The following is a 27,537-nucleotide window of genomic DNA, read 5'->3' as shown; positions in this document are numbered from 1 at the left end:
GCCAAAGGGAGGCAATGGATTAGTAGGGTTGTGTACTTACTATAGGGAGAGCTGGTAGCACCACTTGTAAGCAAGGCTGCCTAACACTTCCCATCCAAAACTATCAAAGCACTACAACACCATCTTTAAAGCAAGTTTTATTTTGCAGTATATACAATTTAAGCTATTAAAAATGTACACAATATTTACAAATTAAATAATAATTATCCAAACCCTCTTCACCTCCAACACATAACTCTGCAACACAAAAACAATGAAAGAGAAGTTAAAGGAAGCCATTGGGATGAATATAGGCCATGAACATTTCCCAATGGTCTCTCATTTATGTATTTTCCTCTTCATTTATGTATGTAAATAAACTCCTGAAGGATGCAAATGTCACGGAATGTGTGGCACAGTTTAGCACATCCTCTGCTAAATAGTCATTTTATTGAAATTGAAAACAAAAAATATGGACACTTCCCTAAACTAGTCCCATCTTTAAATTCAAACAATTTAATTTTAAACAGGACATATGGCATATTTTTTAAAAATAAAACTTTCTAACCAATCTCTGGAAGCATGAGACCAAGTTTTCTCCTCTTCCGCACACCCGGCAGTAAATTAAAGATGTTTATGCAGGCTAGCTTGTTATTGCAGAGTTCCTCGTATTACCATAGTTATTTCTGGTAAGGAGCCAAACAAGTTATTTTGGGGGCATGGAGGAGGGGAGGGGACCCTCAGCATTACATGGACTTTGGAATCAAAGAGGATATATGAGGAACACATGTCAAATTCTGAGTTGATTGATCTTATCATCCCTTTATAGAATGAAGAAAAGGCCCTTCTGCTCACTGAAGGAAATGAACATGTTCCAAGCATGCAGTCCCCTTTAAAAAAGAAAAAAATGCACTCTCTCACTACTTCATGTTCCATAGCCAGAGAACAGGAGGTTCTCGATCCACATTTACAGATGTGTCTACATTTATGTATAGATTTTACTCATGCTTTTTGTTGTTGTTCTTCCTTAAAACCAAGTTTTTCTTTCTTAAGGTTTGGATATAAAGAAAGGAAGGAATGCATAGTTATTACACCAAATGCAAGGTTAGCCCACTGTCTTGCTACAAAGTGATATGCAGCCTGGTTGCCTTTTGATACCCTCTCCCCACCAGAACACCAGGATCCTAGCTGTCTGCCAAATATCACCATCCCTTGTCAGTCACTCACTCCCGTCCTCAATGCTCAGTTCTAGTTCTCGGTGGCTGGGACTCCCATCTAAGCCAGTATTGTAATCCCGATGTGCCGCCAAAAAAACCACAGATCTATGTTTTAAAAATATAAATCTTTAACTACTTTTGCCCTTCTCCAGAAGGAACTCAACTATTAAACGAATTTACAACCCTTAAGTGCTGTCTCTGGATTGTTTCCCTGAGATAGATGTATGATTAGAAGCCACTTAAAGAGAAGCACTGAAGGGTTATACCAACTGCTGAATTAAAGTAAACTGAATAGCAAACAACGGTTTAGAGAGTCACCACACACACAATTTTTGTTTTTTTGGGTGGGGAGGGGAGGAATTTTAGGACTCATTCAGTGCTGGTTCTATGATGTAATCTATTGCCTGTTGCAGAGCATCTTCCCTATACCAAAAATGCTTATTTAACCCTTCATTGCCTCTCCTATCTAAATCCAGCCCATGGCTTACTTCCCCATTAAGTTGATATCCCTATAGATACAGGGGTTTTTATATTGTATTATGCTTGCGTTAGGTATGTGAGTTCACATAACACTATTGGATGGGATTTTCAAATCACTCAAGGACTTTTAGGACCACCAGTCCCACTGAAAGTCAACAGGACTGGTGCTCCTAAGTCACTTAAGTGATCCCCCTGTCAGGACTTACACTCAGGAGACATGTCAAACAATTACTCAAGCCAGATTAGTCCTCTCAAATTACATTTTTGAAACACAATGTTTGAGGACTTTAATATCCCTGCCTGTTGTTTTAACCTGTTGGTCCTGTTTTTAAAACTATATAGGCTCACACAAAAAGGGATAGAAATAGCCTATCGAGGTGGCCAAGATAGCCAAGAACTTTTTCCAGCTGATTGCTAGCAGACTGAACAAACTCACAGTCCATAACCATGACCACGGTTTAACTGCTCGCTTACGTCAATTCAAAAAGTTTTGAGTTTGGTGTTAGTCTTTTAAGGTGCATTGGTGTGCAAGCAAGGATCTGGGGGAAGAACTAGGCTGGACAGATTGCGGAGGAGTTACTAAAAATCTAACATATGTGAAGGTGCTACAAGTAACAAACCCATATGTTCTTATCATATCAATTAGCCTAATGTCCTTTAATTGACCTACAGAGTCTGGGTAGTAAAACAGACTGGATGAGCAGGGTCTCATTGCTAATGGGAAGTTTCTACTTATTTATTCAAAGTAAAGGTATTTTCCTATAGGAGTTCCACTACTAATACTGTCAATCAACAAGAGTCCATTCAACCGTTAATAAGCCCTTCTGAAGTTGTTGGGCCACTGCTATAAAAAAGAAAAAGAGCAGAGGTGACTGTTTTGTGTCTTGAAAGCAGCTCTTAGAGAACCTGACTGTGGTGCCAGGAGCCGTACAAGATCCACAGGGACAATTCACAGAAGATGACTATGGGACCAGGGCCTGCATACAGAACAACATAAACCTGGCCAATAAGCCATTTTCATCCCAAGTATAAAAGCACGGACTTAAGTAGAATCACAAAGGATGAGGCTGGCCCATTCTCTTCCAAGTAAGACTGGAGGTGAAGAGGTATTTCATCTTCCAACTCCTTAGCAACTAAAGTGTCACTATGATGAACAAAGCATGTGAAAGCTGCAACATTAGAGAGTATCAAAGGCCAGGAGGATCACTGAATAGCCATGGCTACTGAAACTTCTCCAATCCTTCAATGTGGGAAACATGACAAGTGCTTCTCTGGTGGTGGGGCACAGAGAAGGGGGGAATATTAACTACATATGACTAACTTCTAAATTCTTCACTATCTGTGCCATCAGCATAGATTCATTGCTAAACACAGGCAAATCAATACTCTGGTTTCAAAGGTCTAACAGACTCCTTTCTACATCCAGAAGATGTTATTCTTGCTGGGATGAATATTTGAGCAGTGTAAGCCAGGGGATGTCGTTTTAACTCCATGATTATCTCCTTCTAAGATGATCATCCCAATGCCATTTGGATAAAACTCTTTGAGCATCACAGTTTGCGATCAATACTGAAGCCATTTGCACTAAGTTAAATTATAGATTGTGAGAGCCCGCACTGGGCTTCCTCAGATGATGCAGAATGTTGATCTCCACCCACACTAGAGCACTCAGAGAGGAAATAAAGTTAAAAATGGACTTTAAACCAACTCACAACTCTCCCACAGCATCCCATGGGCCTCAAGTATCCCACAGTGTCCACTGCTCCATTCAGTGCTCCTCACTCAACAAAAATAAATTCAAAAAAAGGTATAAAGCAGAAGCGATGGTTGATGTTGTAACTTTACCCCACCACAAACCAATTCAAACTAGCAATGTCTACCAGCAACACCTAGGGTCTGGATCCTGCCATCCTTAGGCTTAACTGTCTTGGGAGTTCTGGCTGAGTATTAGCAGGGGATGACAAGTGTGTTTCATGAGCTCCTCTCACCTTGAACTGAGTCACCTACATACATTGCTTCTACATATAAATCTGAGACTAAGCTCACTTACAGGTATCCTTCCAAGGGTAGTTTGTTAAGGAAATACACCTCTTTCCCCCTTTCATGATAGGAGCATGTTTCTTATGGACTTCCTTCAGCTAGACATTAGCATTGTTAGGATGAGCCCAGAAGGCATTGCTTGAGGATGGAGGCCAGCCGCCGCATGAATGCCAGAGAGGTAGAAAGAACTGGGTTAAAGCAGGAGAGAACTATTTTGAGAAGTTGCCACCCAACTCCTGTTGGGCAGATGGGGGAAGGAAGGGCAACTTTCTAAACAATAGATATGCCCACTGTAGTTAAGTGGCACACCACAGAAGTCCCTGGGGTCTGATCACCTCAGTCCTGTGCATCATGTTTTGTAGAAGGACCCTGCTTTTCAGGGAATGCTGCTGGGAAGGCTCTGGAATTAGAACAGTTAGTGCACAGGTGGATATGACTAAATCTGCACATCAGAGAGAGGACAGCTGCAGACTGGGCGGTGGGGTTTTTTGTTGTTGTTGGTTTTTAAATTAGAAACCATGGCAGATTAAAGAGTCAATTCTGAACCCCAGCATAGCGGCCCTAGCACTCTCATGTCAAGTCAGCACTTGGTGCAGGTTAGAACGTCCTAACAGAGCGATGGCAGAGTCTCATTTCTCTTGTCGTATCCCCAACCACCATCGCACACGCTGCTTTTCAAAAGAAAAAGTCAGTGTCAAACGGTAACCCAGGCAAGACAAGGTACTTAGGAAAGGGGAGTTGGAGGGGTGTCAATGGGAAGGGGGAGAGGAGGATTCCAGTTTCTGAAGCCGGCGCCTGCGAAGCTCAGCTGTGTCAGGCTCCCCCAGTAAAGGCCGCTCCTCTTCTTCCTCATGCCCAGCTGGCTCTGTGTATCCCTCCGCACCCACCAATCCAGATGGATCATCTGAGACAGCAAGGGGGGAGGAAATCATCAGAGGTTGACATCCACCAGATTCCTTTGTTTCCCCTCGCGCCAAAGGGACTTAGAACCGCTACTTTAGAACAGCCAAATGTGGCCATTAGCACTTAAAGGGACAGCCACCTAGCCTGTCTCATTCAGCAGCAAACCCTCAGCTGGGACACACACCAGCATGACAGATGCTGCCTATCCTGGATGCACCGGTACCCTGCACAGTCAGTAGATGTGTTGCACCTAGGATGAACATGGTGCAGCCACGTGCCATCAGCTGCTAAAGCCTCTTGCTACAACTTTTGGCCCCCTCTGTAAGGTTTCTTAGGGAATGGGTTAGGTCTTGTTCCTAGACCATGTGGCTAAACAGCGACACTATGAGGCTTCGCACTACAAGGTCCTACAACAAGGAGGACTTTTGTCTACCTGTTTGACCTGTCGAGTCTGGTTCCACTGCTGCCACTGCTGGAGAGGTCCCTGGGGAAGAGGTACTGTCGGGTGAATTGAAAGTGGTGGATTCTCTGGTGGGTGTCTCTTGAGAGGAGGTTGAAGTGTTTAGGCTGCCTGGCAGCTGCGTAGGACGGGGTGACCTGTCCAGAGGGGAAGCCAGAAGAGGGTTACAACGTGGAAAGCTATAAACAGACCATGATTAATTCTTTTTAGTATGCTATCACCCAGAGGGCCCCGATGAGATCAGGGCCCTAACAAAAAAACTTTACAGAAGAACTTTCAGACTGGATCAGATCCTTGGTCTATCTAGTCCAGTATCTTGTCTCCAACAATGGCCAGGACCAAATGCTTCAGAAGCAGGTGTAAGAACCTCACAGTAGGCAGATACAGGCTAATCTGCCCCTCCCACATTGGCTTAAGCAATGAAGTAGTAAGTTCAATGTCCCTTCCAAAAATTTTTGCTGTCATGACAACTCTCAATATTCTCGATATCCATATCCAAGCCCTTTTTGAATCTTGTGTAATAAAAAGAGTGCTCCTGCCCAGAACAGTTTACAATCTAAATGGATGCGAGACACAAAGGTTTACCATCCTCCTCTTTATTTATAGCAAAGCTAAGGCAAAGAGAGAGAAGTGACCCAACTCACACAGGATGTGAGTTGATCAGAGTCCCAATACAGTGTCTTAGCCACAAGAACACACCTCTGGCTTCCAAACTCTGCTTTCCTAGCTCAGGTTTCCTTTCACAGGGGTGGTGAACAGAACCTTGGCCTGAGTGCAAGTGCAATTGCATCTTCCAGCACTTCCAGTGCAGGCTTATTCCTGGCCCAAGGATAGGAATAAGGATGTCTCCACACTTCGGTGCCAATTTGCCCTACAAGCAAGCAGGACTTAAAGTATCTACTCAGTGCTATAAAAAGGAGGTATTGCCAGGAACTGAAAGTCTTGAGTTCTCACCCTCTCTCTGAGAAGCTATCTATGGCAATAGCTTCTCCACCACTCTGCTTCAGGCCCCCCATTTTCACCATGCAGCTGGTTACTGACCTATGTCATGTTTTGAGGTTTGTACATAATCCCTAGATCTTACATGGCACTTTTCATCAGCAGATCTCAAAGCACTTCACAAAAGGTGGTCAGTATAATTATTTTCATTTTACAGATGGGGAAACTCAAGACCAGTGGCAGAGTTGGGAGTAGATACAGGTCTCCTCAGTCCCAGTCCAGCACTCTATCTCCTAAGCCCCACACATCGGTGGTACAAGCTTTGGGTACCTGTTATCACCAATGAAGACCACGCACTTTTAGCATTGTGAGGACAGGGAGCCAGCAGTTTGGAATCACATGTCATTACAATATGCTATCACTAAGCTAGATGGATCCAGCACAGAGCCGGATGGATTATAGTCAAGTCAGTGGTTGCACCATGTGTCTGACAGAGTATAAAAGGTCTCACACCCTGCTGCAGTACTGGATAGTTACCCAATGGTTGCCAGAACGGTGAGATACTGGTTTATCTGTAACATGGCTGCATCTAGGAGTGTGTGGATGTTCTGCAGACACTGGAGCCTGGCTTCCAGATGCTGCCGGTCATGTCCTTCCATGGCACGGAGCTCTTCATCTGTCAACCCAGCAAACCCAGCGGGTGGCACAGGCATAGGAGGGAAGCCTGTTCAGAAGGAAAACAGATGGTCTGTAAGAGAGGACTCAAAGCAAGCTTCCTGACTCCCTCTCCAATGGACAAGGTTTTAATTACTGGTGAAATCTATCAATTTACTGAAGACGATATGAGCCACCATGCTCCTGGCAAGTTGCTAATTTGGCCCTTAGAGACAAAATTTGGATATTTTCTTTTCCCTCCCCATGCTCCCAGTAGAGGAACATCCTTCCCCCATCCAGCCCTGGATGGAAAAAGCCACCCTAGCTTACCAAATAGAGGTGGCAATGCCATTCCCATCCACGGGGGAGGGAAGGGAAAGCCAGGCACTGTTCCCACAGGGGCAGTGTCCGATCCAGATGCTGAATCACCAACAGGTCTCGAGGTACTCGCTGCAGAGGGTGAAGGGGACAAAGCAGATGACAGCCTGGTTAAACAGTCATGGTACATTTATGCCCATCCACCGCTTTACACATAGCCAATGAGGTTTCAGCATGTCTTCAAACACACAACACCGGGGTATCTTTCTTGGGTCAATGTTAGTTAATCCCACACTATAAAATAACATCAAAAAGTTAAGGGGATATGAAGCCTTTCATCTCTAGGGGTGCCAGTTCCAACCTGGCCTGGGGGTGGAGACTAGCTACCTTGGAGGGGGAATGAAATACAGAGCTTTTTCTCTCTAGTGCACTAGCGCAGTTCCAGTACCATGTCTGAGGGACTGGCTGGCTCAGGGTCAGGGAATTGGAGACAGGGCCTTTCCCCACTTAGGGGCACCAGCTCCAATCCAGCCCCAGACTGGGGAGATTGGCTGGCTCAGGAGGTCAGGGAATGGGATATAGGGTCTTTTCCCCTTTAGGGGACGAGCCACAGATCAATAGCGTCAAAGCTGTTTTCATCTTGTGGCAACTCTATGGTCTGTTGGTGAGTCTCTGTCCAAACCACAGAACCCACGACTGGCATAACTGGCCTCCTTGCTGGCAGTCCCAACTTACAGGTCTAGAACAAAATGGGCCGTGGAGGACCAGAAGCAGGTCACAGTTGAAATATGTTGGTGGGGCAGTGAGAGGGAAGCCTGCGCCAGTGATGGCATGAAGAAGAAGGTTAGACTGTGTGGCTTCTCACCTGTTGTCTGAATGCCTGAAGCAGAGGGTGCACTGGAAGCAGCAGAGGGATTCTCTGCATTGTTGGGTGGCTGGACACCAGGCACTGGAGGAAATGGACCTATGGGAGGCCAGAGGGGGAACATCCCAGGAGGAAACGGGGGCAGGATTCCTTGGGGGACTGCGGAGTGAAGGAGAGAAGTGGGTGACCCACAGAGAAGAGATGCCAGACAGACACTACATTTCTCCAGCACCTTCCAGCCAAGGGTCTCAAGGCACTTGTGACATTAACAAAGCCTCAGGGGAGGTAGGTCACTGTATTACCCATTTTACAGAAGTACACTTATGGAGAGTGGCAGTCACACAGTGGCAGAGCGGAGTCCTGATTCTCAGCACACCCACACCCAGCTCCAGCCACAGGACTATATTCCCTCTCCAGAAGCAGGAACAGAATCCAGGAGTCCTGATTCCCACTCTGTTGCTCCAAGAATTACACAATTCCTCTCCATTACACAATGCTCTTACTTTCCTTCTAATGACAGAGAAGCTAAAGGGCCAAATGTCTTTGGTTATTCCCATACGGCCCAACGTATTGTAATGTGGTTGTGTGTATAACTGAAGGCAGAATTTGGCCCAAACGAGGTACATTCAGTAGTACAACGTAGTAATACACTTCAGTTTTTCAGTGCTGGGCAAGTAGTCCCAGTATCAACAGCTACTGCACCTCAGCCCGAAGGTGGCTGCAGTGATTCCCACCTGGGATGAATGGCATCAGGACAGGATTACTGAGAAACTGCTCAGCCCTGCTGGCTTGGTGTCCAGAGAAGCTGTACTCACAGTTCGGTGGCTGGGGGATCAGTGGAGTATGGTGCGGCGGTGGCTGCTGTTGCTGCTGCTGCGCTTGCTCCTGTTGCTCGGGTGGCGTCTGGGACTGAGTGGGGAGAGAGGCACGGAGGACGTCCATGCGGCAGGTGGGGCAGGTCTGCTGCCGCTGGAACCATGAACGCAGGCAGCTGTGGAGGGGGCAGAGGCCACCTGGTTAAGATTGGCTCATTTAAACAGGTTACTTTTTCAGGGCAATAGGATTTACACACAGTCCCGACAATTAGCTGGAGACACCCCTCGCCTGCTATTGTTTCTCACTCTTGCCATGGGTAGGTGGAGAAGAGAAGAGATTTCAGCCTGCGTAGCCCATTCAATCCATGGCTTCTTGACAGAGACAGCCAAAGAGTCCAGTTCGGATTATGTTTGTTACATGGACCTGCTCGCTAGGGACTGAACTTGGAACCACCAACTCACAGGCCTCCAGACAACAGTGACCAGGCATCACAGTTGAGAAGAGATGGATTGGAAGCAGTGAGCTACAGCTGAGGGGACTGAATTCCTTTACAAATCCTTTTTATTTGTTTGGTTCTTCCCTGGTTCCATGCACCCTACAGCAAGGAGGAAGTTACCATGCCCTGGCTCCTCCATTATACAAGGACAAGGCTTGGATTTTCATGCCTTCGGCAGCTAACTCCACACCACAAAGAAAGCCATCTGCAAGCAGCTGCGTGGGCAGACGTATTAGCAATAAGCCTTTCCTCACCTGGTATGGAATATGTGGTTGCATGGCAAGCGTTTAGCGCCCATCACCATCTCCTCCCGGCAGATAATACAAACATTATCCATGGCTTGAAGCTCTTCTGGAGTGGCATCAGGGTATCTGGGGAAGCAGTAGAGTTTTAAGAGGCAGTAACATATATATTCTCTGATGATCTACAAGGGCAGTGATGTCAATGATGGAGCAGGGGCTATAATAGGAGATAATTAAGCAAAGGGAAATTTAGGCTGGATAGCATGGAGATCTATGTGAGACAGTCCACCCAACCCCAAGGGAAGTCGTCTTGCCCAGGGCATTCCAAACTGGATGAGACAGGACTGAGGGGGTTGCGCTAGATTAGCTGTGATTTACTAGGCCTCTAACAAGCTGTACACTGGACTGAGTGTCTTAAACCAGACTGCTCTAATGTGGATTTCCCATTTTAATTAAGCTTAAACGGCCAGAGAGATTCATTGCAAACATGGCTGTGTGGTCTTATGGACAGAGGACTGGACTGGGAGTCAGGAAATCTGGATTCTACTCCCAGCTCTGCCACTGATCTTGGGCAAGTTCTTTCCCCTCTGTCTCTGTTTCCCACTCCCACCCTTTGTCTATTTCGAATGTAAACTCTTTGGGACAAGCGCCATCTCCCTAGGTGTCTGTGCAGCACCTGGCCCAATGTGGTCCTCCACACCCCAATCTCAGTCGAGGGAGTGAGGGGTCTGTGCGGTGCCCTGCCCAATGCCTTTAGGCCCTACTGTAACAGATTTCATTCTATAGAAGCAATTTCTCTCCAACTGGATACTTACAGAGTGTTCATGTTGCGAATGGCGCGGCGTGACATGATGGCATCAGTCACAGCTCTCTTGAACTGCCTGAAATGACACAAAAGTTGCTGGAGTTACATATACACACACACACACACACACACACACACAGGAACAGTATCAGACACTCAGCACGTGCTCAATCGATACCAGAGACATCTTACCTCATTGCCAGGTACATGGGCCGGATAGCAAAGAGAGGGAAAGTGTGCACTTTGATCATGATGGTCATGAAGGCCATGTACAGCAACACTTTAATGAAGCCTGAAGAGGAAGGAGAGATATTAGTGCTCTCTCTCTCTTTCTCATGTGCCTCTACTCGGAGGATCTCATTGCCCTTAAACACTAGCGAACTCCCACATCAAACCCTGGGAGGCAGGGAAGTGCCTCAATTTTACAGGTGGGGAAAGAGGCACAGAAAGGAAGCAACTTGCTCCCCCATGTCACACAGTGAGTCAATGACCAAGCTAAAAACAGAACCCAGGAGGCTCTAGTAAAGCAGTTGCACTCCCCTCCCAGAGTTGGGAATAGAACTCTGGAGTTTTGGCTCCCAGTTCCTCCCTGCTCTAACCACTGAGCAACACTCCCCTCCCAGAGCTGGGGATAAAGCGCAGGGATCCTGACTCCCCATTTTCCTTGCTCTAGCCACCAGACCACAATGCCTGCACAAACCAACCCACTGTGGCCTCCAGAAATCCACACAACCCACATTTTGATTCCAGTCTTACCAAGCCATCAGCATTTTAGGCCTGGTCTACACTACAGAGTTAGATCAACATAAGGCAGCTTACGTCAACCTAACTCCGTAAGTGTCTACTCTAAAATGTAGCTGCCACCAATGTAACTCACCCACTACACTGACTTAACTCCACCTCTGTGAGAGGCATAGCACTTAAGTCAATGTAGTTAAGTCGATGCAGAGTCAATGTAGACACTGCGTTGCTTACATCAACTGTTGCTGCCTTTCAGAAACCATCCCACAATGCCCCACACTGGAAGTTCAATCGGTGCAAGCACTCCTGGTGAGTACACACACCGCCAATGCAATAAGCGTAGTGTGAGTGTGTAAAACTGATTAAATTACTGTGGTGGCTGTATGTCGACGTAACTTAGGTCAACTTAATTCTGTAGTGTAGATTGCCCTTAGTTTTAATGATACACTAAATCATTTTGGATGGCCACAGGCTTCTCTTACAAACACAGCTCATGCTTAGCTCCATTTCAATCCCACTTTCTTCCCTTCAAATGATCAATGAAGTGGTGAGACAATCTACAAACTACCCCTCCCAACCATGCTCCTATGAAGAGCTCTAGCACAAGGCCCAATATAGCACCACAATTCAGGCTTCCATGACTGTTAGATGTTCATATGGGAGAACACACAAGTCCCCACTGGGCTATGAAAGGAGCTGGCTGTTATCCAGAGCTGGGGAGAGAGAGCGTACCTGTGAAGAGCTCCGTGTACAGCATGTAGACTGCCTTGTTGTCCCATGGATTCTCACTCTGCAGGTCGACTGAATGCAGAATGTACTTTATGAAGATTGTGAGCACCATGGTCATGAGGATGGCATACTGTGGGGGCAGGAAAGAAAGAAGAGGCATATCACAGGATGCTAATCTTTTAAAGGCATTGGAACTCATCTGTACCCTGTGCCAAACTCAGCCCAGGGACCAGGTCACATGGTTGGAAACTGGTGTCTCCGAGCCAGGCCTGCACAGATACAAAAGGCAGCCTGAGTTCAGGGAGAGAAGAAGGGAGTAAGGAGGCTCTCCTTAGCTCCCTGGCAGATGGCCTGGGAGTGCAACCCTACAGGAAGCAGGCTGGAGGAAAGCCTAAGCAGAAGGGAGTAAAGATTCACCTTAAATTAAAGGCAGAGGGCCTGGGGAACCAAACCTGCATGGAGCAGATGGTCTCCATCAGAAATCCCAGGGCAGGGGAAAGGACTTGATTGATATGCGTAACTTCTGTTTTTGGAGAAATAAAACAGAACCACGAAGAAGAGGGACCAAAATCCAGATGCTGCCAAGAGAACTCTGATGCACTGGCAGGTTAGTCAGCCCCACTGGCTTACAATGCATCACAGAGCTCTGATTTGCAGTAAGTAGCACAGCAAGGCAAATATTCCTCCCTCCCTCCTTGCCACACAGGCAGATATTTATTTCGTACCTCAAACCCAAAGACCAGCTGGACAGAGGCTCCCCGGGTGAGGATGCTGTGGTAGGCATGGCTGACAAATAGGAAATCCAGGATGCCCAACAAAAGCATCAGAGCTGGACACAGAAAGAAGGGAGGTCAGACACTGGAATTACAATACTGAGCTGTGATTTGGGGTACACATGGGGAAGGGCTGACAGAACTAAAGAAAGGGATGATTTAAGCATAAGACTAGGAGCCAGGACTCCTACAATCTATTCCCAATCCTGGAAATGGAGTGTGATCTAGTAGCCAGAGTATAGGTCTGAGAGCCAGGATTCCTGGGTTAAAACCTTAATTTTCCCACTGACTCACTGTGTGACTGTGGGCAAGTCGCTTCATGTCTCAGTTTCCTCATCTGTAAAGTAGGACTAACACCCTTCTCACAGGGGATTGGGAAGCACTAGGCAAGTGCCACGTGGAAGAAATTGAACTGCTACATCCCATATACAGAACATTTCAAACTCTAAACTGCATGGGATGAAAGCCATGCTGGGGTGTCAGACATTGATATTTATATTACAGCAGAGCCCCAGTCAAGATCTGGACCACATCACAAACACATTTCAATGGGTCCCTTAGGATCCTCTGAAAGCCCCAGCCTCAGTTTCCCATGGCACTTTCTTGCACGAGTCAGTATGTTAACCCCAGTGTGCTGCATAGTTTCATTCTTCCTTCCTGAAGTTTTAGCTAGCTACAGGGTTCTCCTTGATATCCTGTCTTAAACTAGGTTGCTGTGAGCTGTTAAACAGCTGCTCTGCTCCAACCCAGAGTTGAAAAAGCAATCTAATCCATAAAAAGCCTTCTGGAAGACATTACATACTGTTCTGACAAGGTTATCGACTCTGAACAGTCTCACACTCAACTGCACAAATGAGAAGGGGTTTTACATTAGTGTATTTAGCCTGTCACATGCAAATTATCTTCTGAAATTATCTTTCCTGGCCAGCTGTTGCTGCTCGTTTAGTCCTGGAGAGGAAACGTTCAGAGTAGAGAAACTCTTCCCCCTCCCCAGGAGATTTCTGTCAGGTATCAAGCCAAGTCATGCCTTCATTAAACTTCGTTGCTTTAATGATTTCTCCACATCCTACCCTCTGCATGGGTAACACTTACTCACAAAGTCATTTTCATTATTAACAGTGCAGACAGAGGTTAGCAAGCTTCTCACCCACAGCTTTGCCAGTGCACCTCACTCAGAATGGCAGCCCACCACCCTCACTGCTATTCCAGGGCTGATCTGTTCCCACACCTCTGCCAATGCACCTCAATCCTGGCTTGCAGCCCCCACATTCCAGTCCCGGATCCTCCCTTACCACTGCCAGTGCCCCACAATTCTGAGCCACTGCATCCCTGCTACTCCAGTCCTGCATTCTCTATGCCTCTCAGTTCTAATCCACTGCACTCCCTGCTAGTCCAGTCCTGGACTTTCTCCTGACACACTGTTCTGCCACTGCTTCTAAACCCTGACTTGCTGCACTCCCTGTTATACCACTTCTGGACTCCTGACTCTCAGCTCTGTCAATGCCCCTCAATCCCAACCCACAGCTTTCTGCTATTCCAACCTTGAACCCCACAGCACTCAGCTGATGCCCCTCAATCCTGATCTGCAGTGCCCTTGCTATTCCAGCCCTGGGCTCCACCCAGATACACAACTCTACAAAGGCCACTCAGTCCTGACCTGCAGCCCCACTCCCCACCCTTACTAATTGTGCCCTGGACTCTCCAGTAGAAATAGATCTGCCAATACTCTCAGTCCTGACTAGCTGCATCTCCTACTATTCAAGTCCTGAGCTCCAAACATAGATTGTTGAGGGTGAATTGTATGTTTGTTTTTGGAAAATGGGGACTAAGCCTGTTACAGAGATCTGCGAATCTCAGAGATAAGAAACCTTTTAGGTCCTAACAAAACAGTCTCTAAAGGACCAGAACTAGGCAGGGAAAATGAGATTCCACATATGATCTAAAGAGAATTTGAAGTAACTGCTCTCACACCACAAGGCAGATATGTCAACATGCTGAACCAATCCTGCTCCTACAAGTCTGAAGACTTCCCTTGCAGGTAGATTATCCCATATCTGCCACACTGCAGTTTCTTGCACCTTGCTCTGAAACATCTGGTGCCGGGCTCGGTCAGATACAGGAGACTAGACTAGATGCACCTCGGGTCTGACCCAGTATGGCAATTACATTGTAATAGGAAGAGGAGGGGAGAGAAACAAGAACAGGGGAGGACAGGCAAAGGGAATAAAATAAAGGCACTTACAGATTATGCGGAAATGAAAGAGCCAGGAGATGTTTGGACTCCTCTCCATCTGGGAAGAGATGAACAACTTTTAGGACTCTCCACCCAATTTTCCAAAACTCCATTCTCTGCATTCTGACTGCATGAGATACCCAGGAACTGTAAAGAGTTACTGATGTAGGACCAATAGGCCAATCTTATTTTCTATCCATTTTGGTTTCTACACCACAAGCATCATCGTGTCTTGCTGATTCCTTGTCTGCTGGCATCAGTGTCTTGCTGCTCTGCAAAGCGCTGAGCACACTGAGGTACTGAGCTACTTTAGCTCCTATGGAATCAGCGCTTTTACTATTTGTATTACTCTAGAACAGGGGTTCTCAACAAATTTTTTGGTGGCCTAACTCTTGCTGGTGGCCGTTCTGACAATTTTTCCTAAAGTTACATAAGTAACTTTAGGAAAAACAAATAAATATGCACATATAGATGTCCAAATTATTGTAATTTATTTAAGTGAGATAATCCTGTCCAGCCTGGCCCGAAGGACAATTGCAGAAGCACTAATGAGAAAAATGAATGTAGAACAAGCAGAGGACACAAAAGGATCTGCTTCCAATGCTCCCTACACACAGAACACACTATGCTGTGACAATCAAAGCACAGTGACAATGGTTTTCATCCCTCAAAAGGCCACAGAAGTACCTTAGATAGACAGATCCCTTTTTGTTACCAAGATCACTGAATGACTCCCCAGGTAGATTGCAGCCAACCCCAATCTGGCATCCTTTTCAGCAGCATGTCAGACTTACAAAGTCCACCCGGTCCTCAGCGAGCCAGTGGAAGCACTTGAGGAACAGGAGAAGGGTGAAGAGGGCCACAAAGCGGGGACTGAAGTCATCTCTGAAGACGGTGAAGGCCAGGCAAGTTTCCGTGACTGCATACCATGACCTCTCAAGTAAGTGCTGAGAGGGAGAGAGAGAGAGTTAGCAGCACTGTCCCAGTTCCCCACATACAGCTCATCTTAGCTCTCAGTACTGAAGGGAGGAGGGGAAGGAACTTCTGCTTGTATGTCCCAATTTCTAAGGGAAAACATTTTCTTTTGCACTCCACCCCCTTTCCTCTGAGGATCTCAGAACACTTGGGTATCGAACTCTGTACCATGGTTCTGTAAAATGGGGTAACAGCAGTGCCCTGCCTCACAGGGACGTTGGGAGGATAAATACATTCAAGACAAACGCTCAGACACTCTGGTAATAGGGGTCATGCAAGTACCAATGATAGATATGATTTTATGCTCAGCATCAAAATCTCATTTAACTTAAAATCAATGCAGTTCTCAGAGCAACCCTCTGCTACTGTGTACCTTCGTCACCCAACATAAGATTGTGCTGCAAGTAATCAGTTACAAGGGCCAGAGGCCTCACTCACCTCCATTTCTGCTGCTCGGAGCTGGCCAAAAAACACTTTGCCCATGAATTTTCCCAGGAGGAAAACCAAAACAAAAGCCTGAATGTAGAGAACCTGCAGGGAAGGGAAAGGGAGAGATTGAGCCAAAAGAAACACAAACACAAACACACCAGTTTATGAACCAAACCAGACCAAAAGAAAAGGCTGGTGAGAACAATCCTGCAGCACCGCTTCTAGCCTAGATCAGACCTTCCCATCCTTAAAGTCTATGATTTACAACACCCAAGGGATCTACTTTAACCAGTTATGACTGTCCTCTGTCCACTTTCAAGGCACGTAACACTCTCGCATCTTATTTCCCATCCCCAAGGAAACATATGGCTAGTTTTCAGTTAACCCCTTCACAACATCCTAAGGCCCTTCAGGGTGTGTGTAATCTGTGTACCCTTGGGCCTGGAATTTGTATTTTGAAGGTACTTTGGTTACTGTAGGGAATTGGTGAGATGTACAGATTTCTACCCCACTTGCACCTGCACGTTATGTGTATGTTAAAAAAGCCCAACTGAAAACAGATGAATGAGCCTTTCCAAATTTAGCTAGAATTTTGCAAGCCAGCTGTGGAGTCAGTTACATGCACACATACTTATAAATATTTCCCACACTAAAGCAGTAGTTTGTTCCGAGTACTACTGGCTCAGCATCTGCTGTAGCGTGGAAGTGTTTGTTTTGGTCAACATACCCTGAGGGAATAGAAAGCAGAAGTGAACTGAAAAAAGAGCCACTGAATTACATTGATAAAGAGAAATGACTCATTTGAATGCCGTCCAGTGCTCCCTGAAGTAAATTGAGGGCGGGAGGAGAGGGACAGGACTCTGTCCACTCCCTAGCAGATGGATGCCAACCTCACGCAGAAGTCACCATCACAGTTTGCACTTATTAGTATCCTTGCTGGCAGACTGAGTGGAGTGGTTAAATACACATTAGGCCATGGAGACAGAACTACCTCCAGGCAGGGCTAAAGCCCAGTGGTGGATCAGTATGGAATACTTGCCCTGCTGCTGGCAATGCTGTACTTATCCTTGGGATAAACAGAGTGTGAGAGGCTCCAGAGTGGTCAATCCAGCATCTTTCACTGACATTGCATCTCCTCAGTTAAACAAAAGCACAAGGAAAAAGGAAGCCAATATTTCGACTGACTAGCAAGATTCATTTGGGACCTCAACTCCTGAGCCTCCAACTTAAGAGTTAATCATCCCAAGGATGAAATGAGACAGCCGAAGACTGTGCAGGATTTGGCTCTGCTCTGTATCAAAATAACCCTGGATTTCAGCTCTCTTGAAAATGTTGATGTCCCCCACTCCCTGTGTAAATGTAGAGGTACTACATAACAAATTGTTTCCAGGGATTGGAATATAGCACTGGTTAAAAGGATTGCCTTGACAGGAATTTTCATTACTGCTGCTCCTGTTTTTATACCACATCCCACCAACATACCAGAGCCCTCCCTGTAAGAGGTAAGCTTAAATTCCATGTCACACTCAATTCACACTCCCTCTGCTGACGCTGACAGTAAGGGGGACACAATTAGTGCCAACTGTGCTGGGTTAATTGCAGCTTGGATTCTCAAAGAGGGCAAGACCCCATGAAACTCATTACACTGATGAGCACCAAACAGGAATGACTTTCAGTCACTACCAAACTGGGAGCTCAAAAACTAGCTCTCATTACCAGTCCCCCAGAATCAGGTCACTTCCACATGGCTTTGGATGGCCACTGTAGCAGTGCAAGTTAAATACCAATAGTTGACAGGCTGAGCCATTATCAGAGCAATCTGATCTCCACCCCACAACCTGGACAGCCCATGGACTGCATACGTACTGCCATGCTGGGGCTGGATTTTGTCAGATACACCACTGTTGGGTAGAACTGGTGCTTCAGGTAATAGGCGTGAGCCACTACCACCGATGTCAGAGCCAGGCTGGCAGCCATCATGACTGCCGTTCGGAACATCTCCCCAGCCCAACGACCTGGGTGAGGGAAGACAGACATGAGCATACGGTTTAGAGATAAAGAATAAAGCCGTAGCTGCCTTCACATCACCTAAGGCAACAAAAGAGCCACCAAATTTGCATTGTAAGGGGTCAGTGGATCATTGCTGTATTTGGTTTGCTGCTTCTTGGCTTAACAGAGTTTTCATTACATTCCCCCTCTCCATCTGCTTTGTTCTTGGCCTCGCATACTGTAAGTTCCCACCAGGCCATGGACTTTGTCTTCCGATATTTGTCTGCAAAACGCCTATCAAACACTAGGTGATCACATAGCAAACTTCCTTTAACCTGGATGTAAATAGTTATCAAAGGATATCAAGCACTTTACAAACAAAAGTTATCAAGCACTTTAAAACAAAAGAATCATTCCATACAGCCACCTCTAGGGGTGGGACAGGGAAGCTCTTAAACAGCCACACAGCACCAATCAGCAATACTTTATGACTGGATGCAAAGAACAAGTCAACCAAGATGGAATTTTGAGGGGAATTTTAGTTAAGAAGAAAGCAAATATCCAATTTGGAATTGGGCCATGACATCATGGGTTTTGGCATCCCATCCTTGTGAAATCAGGGGTATTTTAATGATCACAAGTGAGGGACTGGTGCTTCTATCAACATTGTACCAAATGCATATGCAAACGAGGAGGTATTTTCAGGCAAGACCTCCATCCCTTGAGGTGCGTAATTCAATGCTAAAATATCTGACATGATCTAACTCAAACAGAATTTATGAACTTGATGCAGGAAACCCTGGGTGACATTCTCCGGCCTGTGTTATGCAGGAGATTGGAACCTAGATAATCACAATGGCCAATGCTACATAAAAACTGGTGAACAGTAACTGTTTTGAGCCTGCTGCCGTTACACAGTCAATGGATATATTAAAACAAACGCCTGCTGAGAATAGACCAAAACTTGAGCGAGGACATGATCCAAGCAAAGCCTATCTCTAGCATTAAAAATGCAATTTATTCAGTGGAGATTTTACACTTTGTACAGTTCGGTCAAGAAAGTGAATACAGCCATTGTACTGACTATAAACCTAATAATGAAAACAATGTTCCTGGATTGTCAATGTTGTGAACAGAAAAATTAGTGAAAACTTGAGCTTTCTCCAGGCTAGAGAGCTTTTATCCTGCTCCTCCAAGGATTCTCAATTACATTTTATAGGCCAGACTGACCTGATTTAGAGGGGAAGTGAAGGCAGCTATCAAAAAATAAATGATAACAAATGGAAGAAAGGGGAAGTTAACAGTAATGAATATAAGTCAGAAGCCAGGAAAAGTAAAAAATTGATAAGGGAACCAAAGAGACACAAGGAGAATCTATGACCAGCAGAATTAAGGACAATAAGGAGTTTTTTTAATACATTAAGAACAAAAAGAATCCTAACAATGTTTTGGTCCATTACTAGATGTAAATGATTGAATTATCAATGATGCAGAAAAGGCAGAGGGTTCAATAAATATTTCTGTTCTATATTTAGGGAAAACACAGATGACATAGTTATATCACATAATGATGACACTCTAACGTCCTCCAGAGATACTAGTGGAACAGAAAAAGAGCAGCTACTAAAGTTATACATTTTTAAATCAGCAGGTCCAGGTAACTTGCATACACAAGTTTTAAAAAAGCTGCTAAGGAGGTCACTGGAAAGTTAATGCTGATTTTCAGTAAGTTTTGGAACACTGGGGAAGTTCCAGAAGACTGGACGAAAGCTAATGTTGTGCCAATATTTAAAAAGAGTAAACAGGATGACCCAAATAATTATAGACCTGTCAGTCTGACATAGATCCCAGGCAAGGTAATGGAATGGCTGATACGTGAGTTGGTTAATAAAGAATTAAAGGGTAATATAATTAATGCCAATCAACATTAGTTAATGGAAAATGTATCCTGTCACACTAACTTGACATTATTTACTGATGAGATTACAAATTTGATTAATAAATTTCTGTAAGGCATGAGACTTGGTACTGTACTACATTTTGATTAAAAAATAGAATATAAAATTAACAGGGCACACATTAAATGGATTAAAATATGGCTAACTGATAGGTCTCAAAAGGTGACTGTAAATGGGGAATCACCATCATCCAGGTGTATTTCTAGTGTAGTCCCGCAGGCATTGGTTCTTGGCCCTATGCTATTAAACATTTTTATCAATGGCTTGGAAGAAAACATGAAATCATCACTGAAAGTCTGCAGTTGACAAAAATTGGGGGAGCAGCAATTAATGAAGAGGATAAGTGCGGTCACTGATACAGAGCAATCTGGACAATGCATGTTTTAATACAATTAAATGTAAATATTAGGGCTGTAGATTAATCACAGTTAACTCGCACGATTAACTCTCAAAAAAGTATATCATGATAAAAATTAATCGTGATTAATCGCATTGTTAAACAATACCAATTGAAATTTATTAAATATTTTTGGATGTTTTTCTACATTTTAAAATACATTGATTTTTATTACAACACAGAACACAAAGTGTACAGTGCTCACTTTATATTTTTTATTGCAAATATTTGCACTGTAAAAAATGATAAACAAAAGAAATAGTATTTTTCAATTCACCTCATACAAGTATTGTAGTACAATCTCTTTATTGTGAAAATGTAACTTACAAATGTAGATTTTTTTGTTGCATAACTGCACTCAAAAACAAAACTATATAAAACTTTACAGACTACAGTCCACTCGGTCCTACTTCTTGTTCAGCCAATCACTAAGACAAATAAGTTTGTTTACATTTACGGGAAATACTGCTGCCTGCTTCTTATTTATAATGTCACCTGAAAGTGAGAGCAGGCTTTTGTTCACATGGCACTTTTGTAGCTGGCGTTGCAAGGTGCCAGATATGCTAAACATTCGTATGCCCCTTCATGCTTCAGCCACCATTCCAGAGGACATGGTTCCAGGCAGAGAATGCTCATTAAAAAAATAATGAATTAATTAAATTTGTGACTGAGCTCCTTGGGGGAGAACTGTATGTCCCCTGCTCTGTTTTACCCGCATTCTGCCATATATTTCATGTTATAGCAGGCTCAGATGATGACCCAGCACATGTTTGTTTTAAGAACACGTTCACAGCAGATTTCACAAAACGCAAAGAAGGTACCAATGTGAGAGTTCTAAAAATAGCTATAGCACTCACCGGAGGTTTAAGAATCTGAATTGCCATCCAAAATCTGAGAGGGACGAGGTGTGGAGCATGCTTTCAGAAGTCTTAAAAGAGCAACACTCCAATAAAGAAACTACAGAACCCAAACCACCAAAAAAGAAAATCAACCTTCTGCTGGTGGCATCTGACTCGGATGATGAAAATGAACATGCGTCAGTCCGCTCTGCTTTGGATCATTATCGAGCAGAACCCATCACCAGCATGGACGCATATCCTCTGGAATGGTGATTGAAGCATGAAGGGACATATGAATCTTTAGCACATATGGAACACAAATATCTTGCAATGCCGGCTACAACAGTATGATGTGAATGCCTGTTCTCACTTTCAGGTGACATTGTAAACAAGAAGCGGAGAGCATTATCTCCTCCAAATTGTAACCAAACTTGTTTTGTCTGAGTGACTGGCTGAAGTAGGACTGAATGGATTTGTAGGCTCTAAAGTTTTACATTGTTTTATTTTTGAATGCAGTTATTTTTTGTACATAATTCTACATTTGTAAGTTCAACTTTCATGATAAAGAGATTGCACTAGAGTACTTGTATTAGGTGAATTGAAAAAGACTTTTTTACAGTACAAATATTTGAAATAAAAAGAATAATATAAAGTGAGCACTGTACACTTTGTATTCTGTGTTGTAATTGAAATAAATATATTTGAAAATGTAGAAAACATCCACAAATATGTAAATACATGGTATTCTATTATTATTTAACAGTGTGATTAATCAGGCAATAATCATGATTAATTTTTTAAATCGCTTGACAGCCCTAGTAAATATACACATCCAGGAATAAAAAAATGTAGGCCATACATACAGAATGGGGGACTCTATCCTGGGAAGCAGTGGCTGAAAAAGATTTGGGGATCATGATGGATAATCAGCTAAACGAGAGCTCCCACTATGACACTGTGGCCAACAAGGCTAATGCAATCCTTGGATGCATAAACAGTGGATTACTGAATAAGAGTAGAGAGGTTATTTTACCTCTGTATTTGGCACTGGCGTGACCACTGCTGGAATACTGTGTCCAGTTCTGATGTCCACAGTTCAGGAAGAATGCTGATAAATTGGAGAGGGTTAAGAGTAGAGCCAGAAGAATGGTTACAAGATTTGAAAACATGCCTTAGATGATAGGCTCAAGGAGCTCAATTTATTTATCTTAACAAAGAGAAGGTTAAGGGGTGACTTGATCACAGTCTGTAAGTACCTAGATGGGGAATAAATATTTGAGAATGGGCTCTTTGATCTAGCAAACAAGGTCTAACATGATCCAATGGCTGGAAGTTGAAGCTACACAAATTCAGACTGGAAATAAGGTGCACATTTTTAAAAGTGAAGACATTTAATCCATGGAACAATTTACCAAGGGTTGTGGTGGATTGACAATTTTTAAATCCAGATGGGACATATTTCTGAAAGATCTGCTCTAGGAATTATTTTGGGGAAGATTTATGGCCTGTGTCATACAGAAGGTCAGACTAGATCAGTGGTTTTCAAACTTGTTTTCTGGCGACCCAGTTGAAGAAAATTGTTGATGCCCATGACTCAACGGAGCTGGGAATGAGGGGTTTGGGAGGGGCTCGGGGCTGGGGCAGAGGGTTGGGGTGCAGGGGTGAGCGCTGCAAGGTGAAGTCAGGAATGAGGGGTTCAGGGTGTGAGGGGGGGCTCAGGGCTGGGGTGCAGAAGAGGGTCAGGGCTCTGGGCTGGGGGTGCAGGCTCTGGGGTGGGGCCAGGGATAAGGGGCTTGTGGGGGGGGGGCCTCAGGGCTAGGGTAGGGGATTGGGGCACAGGCTTACCTTGGGCGGCTCCTGGTCAGCAGCGCAGAGGGAGTGCTAAGGCAGGCTTTCTGCCTGTCCTGGTACCGTGGACCACGTTGCGCCCTGGAAGCAGCCAGCAGCAGCTCTGGCTCCTAGGCGGAGGCACGCAAGTGACTCCATGCGGCTCTCGTCTGCAGGCACCACCACCCCAGCTCCCATTGGCCAGTTCCCAGCCAATGGGAGTGCGGAACTGGTGCTCAGGGCAGGGGCAGCGCATGGAGCCCCGTGACCCCCCTACCTATGTGCCAGACCTGCTGCTGGCCACTTCTGTGGCACAGCACAGTGTCAAAACAGGTAAGGACTAGCCTGCCTTAGCCGGGCAGCACCGCCAATGGGACTTTTAGCAGCCTGGTCGGCAGTGCTAACCAGAGTTGCTGCAACCCATTGCCTTACATTCTGCAACCCAACACTGGGTCGCGACCCGCAGTTTGAAAACCGCTGGACTAGAAGATCACAATAGCCCACTCTGGCCTTGGAATCTATGAATTCTATACAGTACACTGTCCATCTAGGGAAGCCCTGTTAATGTTTTTTCTCAAGCTACTATGCAAACCTCTGTGGTAAAATTCCCACTGATATATGCCACATGACAACATTCAATACCCTGATTAATAAATATTAATACCACCTAGCTCTTATAACACTTTTCATCCGTAGATCTCAAAGTGGTTTACAAAGGAGGGGCAATATTATTCCCATTTTATAGATGGGGAAACTGAATTACGGAAGGGTGAAAGTGATTTGCCCACGATCACCAACAGACCAGTGGTAGAGCCAGGAATAGAACCCAAGTATCCTGAGTCCCAATCTGTTCTATCCACTAGGCCACACTACCTCCCCATACTGATTAGCACCTTGCATCCAAGGTTCACAGAGTGTTGTAAGAAAGAGCAGACATTATTCCCATCTTACAGATGGGGGAAAAAGCACATGACCCATGGGCACAAAGCAAGTCAGAAGAAGGATGGTTCTGTAGTTCTGAAGCACCAGACTGGGACTCAAGAGATGTGGGTTCTATTCCCAGTTCTGCCATTGACTTGCTGCGTGACCTCAGGCACATCACTATCATTCTGCACCTGAGTCATAAAACAGGAATAACAATCTTTCCTTTTCTATCCCATCCTTGTCTTTTTTTAAGTTGCCCTGAAAAGCATACAGTCTAAGTATTCTCTCTTACGCTGTGTATTTAAAGCAACTAGCACAATGGGACCTCGAGGCACTAATGCAATAATAAATAATAAAATATGCCAGTAGCAGTCAAGGGAAGAGAATTAGGTCTCATGCCTCCCAGAAGTCTCTGCTCTAGTAACTAAAGAGCATTCTCTTCCAGAGCCAGGCATAGAACACAGGATTGTCTTACAATCCTCCAGCTACCAGACCAGACTGAGAGACACCTGTGCTTTCTGAATGTCTAAATACTCAAGTCCAATTAGCAGCATTCCTGTGCTAGAACATTAAAGCATCACATTATAACAAAGCAAAACACTGACACATAAGAGTGAACATAAAGCAGTTCTGTGCGCTAAGGCTGTCATACATTTCACAAATCACATGTAGGGGGGTGGAATTTTAGTTAGCCATCCAGATTGCTTCTTTGGCCATGTCTTGCCCCTTTTAGGAAGTTATTTATAAGATGAGTTTTTGAGACCACACCTTTCTCTTTGGTTAAGTTTCAACCAGAACTGGTCTGTCCCCTTGTCCCCTAAACCTGTGAATTATAATCTCCATGTTTAGATTAAGATAATTTAAATTCTATAAAACAGATGGCAGAGTTGTCCTTAAAATGTTAGACAACAGTTTATGAGCCTGCACATGACTAGCTACTTAGGTTACTTTAACAGTGGAGTTACATGCACACCCTCCATTTCAAGTAGCTTATAACAGAAATGCTGACAGCCTGTATCCAGTCAAGTTACAGGGAGTACCACTTGGAGATTCTTATACGGATGTCATTTCCATGTCCCACACTAAACACTTTCAGCTTCCGTCAGTCCACCTTGCACTAAAACAATTTAGTTCTTTAAATACTTATGTGCTAGAAGTGGATCTTTTATAACACAGAGTTCGCTAATATATTTTACATTTCATTAGTGCCTTTCAGACCAAAGGCTCTGGAAGCACTTCACTGATTATACATTATTAATCCTGTTTATGACAGTAGTGCCTACAGGCCAATCAAGAATGGGGCTCCATTATGTGGGGCACTGTACAGAGTAGTCAATAGACTCTGCCCCAAACAGCTTACAGTCTAAACCACAGGTGGCCAACCTGAGCCTAAGAAGGAGCCAGAATTTACCAGTGTACACTGCCAAAGAGCCACAGTAATATGTCAGCAGCCCCCACCAGCTCTCCCCTGCTCCCAGTGCCTCCAGCTCACTGGCAGCCCCGTTGGTCAGCACCTCTGCCCCCCGCACCTCCCAATCAGCTGTTTCATGGGGTGCAGGAGGCTCTGGGCGGGAAGGGGAGGAGTGAGGGCACAGCAGGCTGAGGGGAGGGGATGGGAAGGGGTGGAGTGGGGGCAGAGCCTGTGGCAAAGCCAGGGGTTGAGCAGTGAGCACCCCCCGGAGTCGGTGCCTATCCAAGGAGCTGCATATTAACTTCTGAAGAGCCGCATATGGCTCCAGAGCCACAACTTGACCACCCCTGGTCTAAACAGATAGAACAGATGAAGAGGGTGGGAGGGGGAGAGCATATGACAGACAGACCCAGAGCATCTTAGAAAGCACAGCCAATTCAGAGATGAAGGAGTAAAACTGTAGCTGGCACAGTGTGTTATGAGGGGGTGGGACAGGTGAATCATGATCAAAGACTCTCCAATAAGCCCTCTTTGTTGCAGAAAGTACTGGGAGTGATTAGGCGGGATCTATAGTTTCTATCCTGAGCAGATAAGACCTTGTTTGTAGACTGCATGAATCTTATTTATCAGCCTCGAGCGTGGTAATGTTATCCCCACTGGGCTTCGATCTCTGGTTCCAGGGAATCTTGACAACCTTTCAAACCTGAGGGTAGAACTGAGCCTTCCCCTTCACGTAAGCAAGATTTATCATATAAAGTGCTTGGGACATACTTCAATCTTGCTCGCAGATAGGAGACAGTCAGCATTCATATTATTTCCCTCACAGCTCCAATCCTTTCTCCTCCCACATCCATTTTTTTAAATACTTGCCTCTCCTTCAAATTATTTCCTCCTGCCAGTTGGGTTTTAAACTTTATTGAAGTTTGAAAGATGGGAAAATGAAGAAGTTACACAAATTGGAATGGGGAGAATTGTTAATTTTTTCCTGAGCTGCTTCAGAAGTTCTCTCCCATCATTTTTAATATTGAAAAGAAAGGGAGGGTATCAATTTCCTTAAGGGTCTCTTCTCCCCCAGTCCATATGAGTGACACCAAAACACACAATAATCCCCACCGCTTCCAGCACTTTCAAGGGAGCCATAAAAGGACACTCTCCATCCATGTGAGCTCTACTACCCCTCCCAGCATCTTTACCCCTCTTTTCCCCCAACCAGAACAGCTCAGGCCCCCAACAACTACTTAAATCCCAGTACTCCCCTCCCAGCTTCTCAGATGCCTCCTACTACACAGGCTCTAAACTTGCCCACTCCACGCCCCCCTCCCCAAATCCACCTTACTCAGGTGCCCAGAATCGAGCCCCCTTCTCACGTACCACGTACCCAGCCCACCCGCATCCGATCTCCCCTTCTCCAGACCTTCCAGCACCCCCCTTGCTCCCTATGTCCCTCAGGCTTCAGCTCCTTCCCCAAACCCCCTACGTCCCCAGCAACCCCACTTCCCACTGTTCCTTCCCCAGATTTCAGCCCCTCCCCAGGCCCCCTTGCTCCCCAGCTCCCTCATACCCGCTGCACCCCACAATCGGTCCCTCGCCAGGTCTCCCAGGCCCGGACTCACCAAGATCCGGGAGCCCCTCAGGCTGCTGCTCCCACCACCACAACCAGCTGCGCCTCCCCCCGCCCTCCACCGGAAGTCCTGAAGCTAGGAGACACCTCACTTCCGTTTGGGATGTACCATCCGCACACATCGTGGTAACCCCACCCAATTCACCTCTACGGGGACTAGCTCCAGTCACGCCCCGGGGTCTCGCCTCAAACCCTCCCTTACTTAAAGCAGCGAGCGTTACAATTCGAACCCAACCAGCTCCCCCGTTTCAAGATGCAGCAGGGCTGAATCAAATTCACAACTCCCTGGTGCCCCCCACTATTTCAGACGGTACGATCCCAGTGTCTACTTGGTATCGTCCGCCTTCTACTGCTAAGGGTTAAAGAGGGTCCCGTGGCTCCTGCTGATTGGTCTAGCGTCATGGGTCTCCTCTAATCAGAAAAATCCCCATTGCTGGCCAATGAGAAAGGAACGGTTGTTGCTAGGGGCGATGGGGC

General features: G+C 45.4%; 2 protein-coding genes across 3 annotated transcripts in view; one reads left to right on the top strand and one right to left on the bottom strand.

Moving 5' to 3' along the window:
• The window catches only part of SPDYC (speedy/RINGO cell cycle regulator family member C), a 45,090-nt gene that overhangs the window by 1,199 nt on the left and 16,354 nt on the right, over nucleotides 1-27,537 (top strand). The window lies entirely within an intron of this gene.
• Nucleotides 132-27,170, bottom strand: SYVN1 (synoviolin 1). Of its 2 annotated transcripts, XM_074957954.1 has the most exons (17): nucleotides 27,053-27,084; nucleotides 22,311-22,385; nucleotides 17,961-18,109; nucleotides 16,104-16,196; nucleotides 15,485-15,637; nucleotides 14,700-14,748; nucleotides 12,410-12,513; nucleotides 11,688-11,814; nucleotides 10,407-10,506; nucleotides 10,225-10,290; nucleotides 9,422-9,538; nucleotides 8,671-8,846; nucleotides 7,856-8,014; nucleotides 7,003-7,122; nucleotides 6,556-6,742; nucleotides 5,053-5,216; nucleotides 132-4,620 (listed from the first exon to the last, which is right to left on the bottom strand). In XM_074957954.1, the coding sequence occupies exons 3-17, from the start codon at nucleotides 18,090-18,092 to the stop codon at nucleotides 4,466-4,468; spliced, it is 1,902 nt and encodes a 633-aa protein (XP_074814055.1). In that variant the 5' UTR covers nucleotides 18,093-18,109; nucleotides 22,311-22,385; nucleotides 27,053-27,084; the 3' UTR covers nucleotides 132-4,465. The 2 variants fall into 2 exon arrangements, with proteins under 2 accessions (XP_074814055.1, XP_074814054.1); XM_074957953.1 differs by lacking the exon at nucleotides 22,311-22,385 and having other exon boundaries at nucleotides 27,053-27,170.

This window comes from Natator depressus, chromosome 7 (assembly GCF_965152275.1).
Source record: "Natator depressus isolate rNatDep1 chromosome 7, rNatDep2.hap1, whole genome shotgun sequence".
Classification (NCBI taxonomy): Eukaryota; Metazoa; Chordata; order Testudines; family Cheloniidae; genus Natator; species Natator depressus.
Note: the sequence above shows the minus strand (reverse complement) of the source record. Positions and strands in the feature narration are given on the sequence as shown.

What these genes read in the sequence shown, in the direction of transcription:
- SYVN1 (XM_074957953.1), bottom strand. Translation starts at nt 18,092, where the DNA reads ATGTTCCGAACGGCAGTCATGATGGCTGCCAGCCTGGCTCTGACATCG. An exon ending in AATCCAGCCCCAGCATGGCA is followed by an intron (nt 16,197 to 17,960) that starts GTACGTATGCAG and finishes CCTTCCCTGCAG; the next exon opens with GTTCTCTACATTCAGGCTTT. An exon ending in CTGAGGACCGGGTGGACTTT is followed by an intron (nt 14,749 to 15,484) that starts GTAAGTCTGACA and finishes ATCTCTTCCCAG; the next exon opens with ATGGAGAGGAGTCCAAACAT.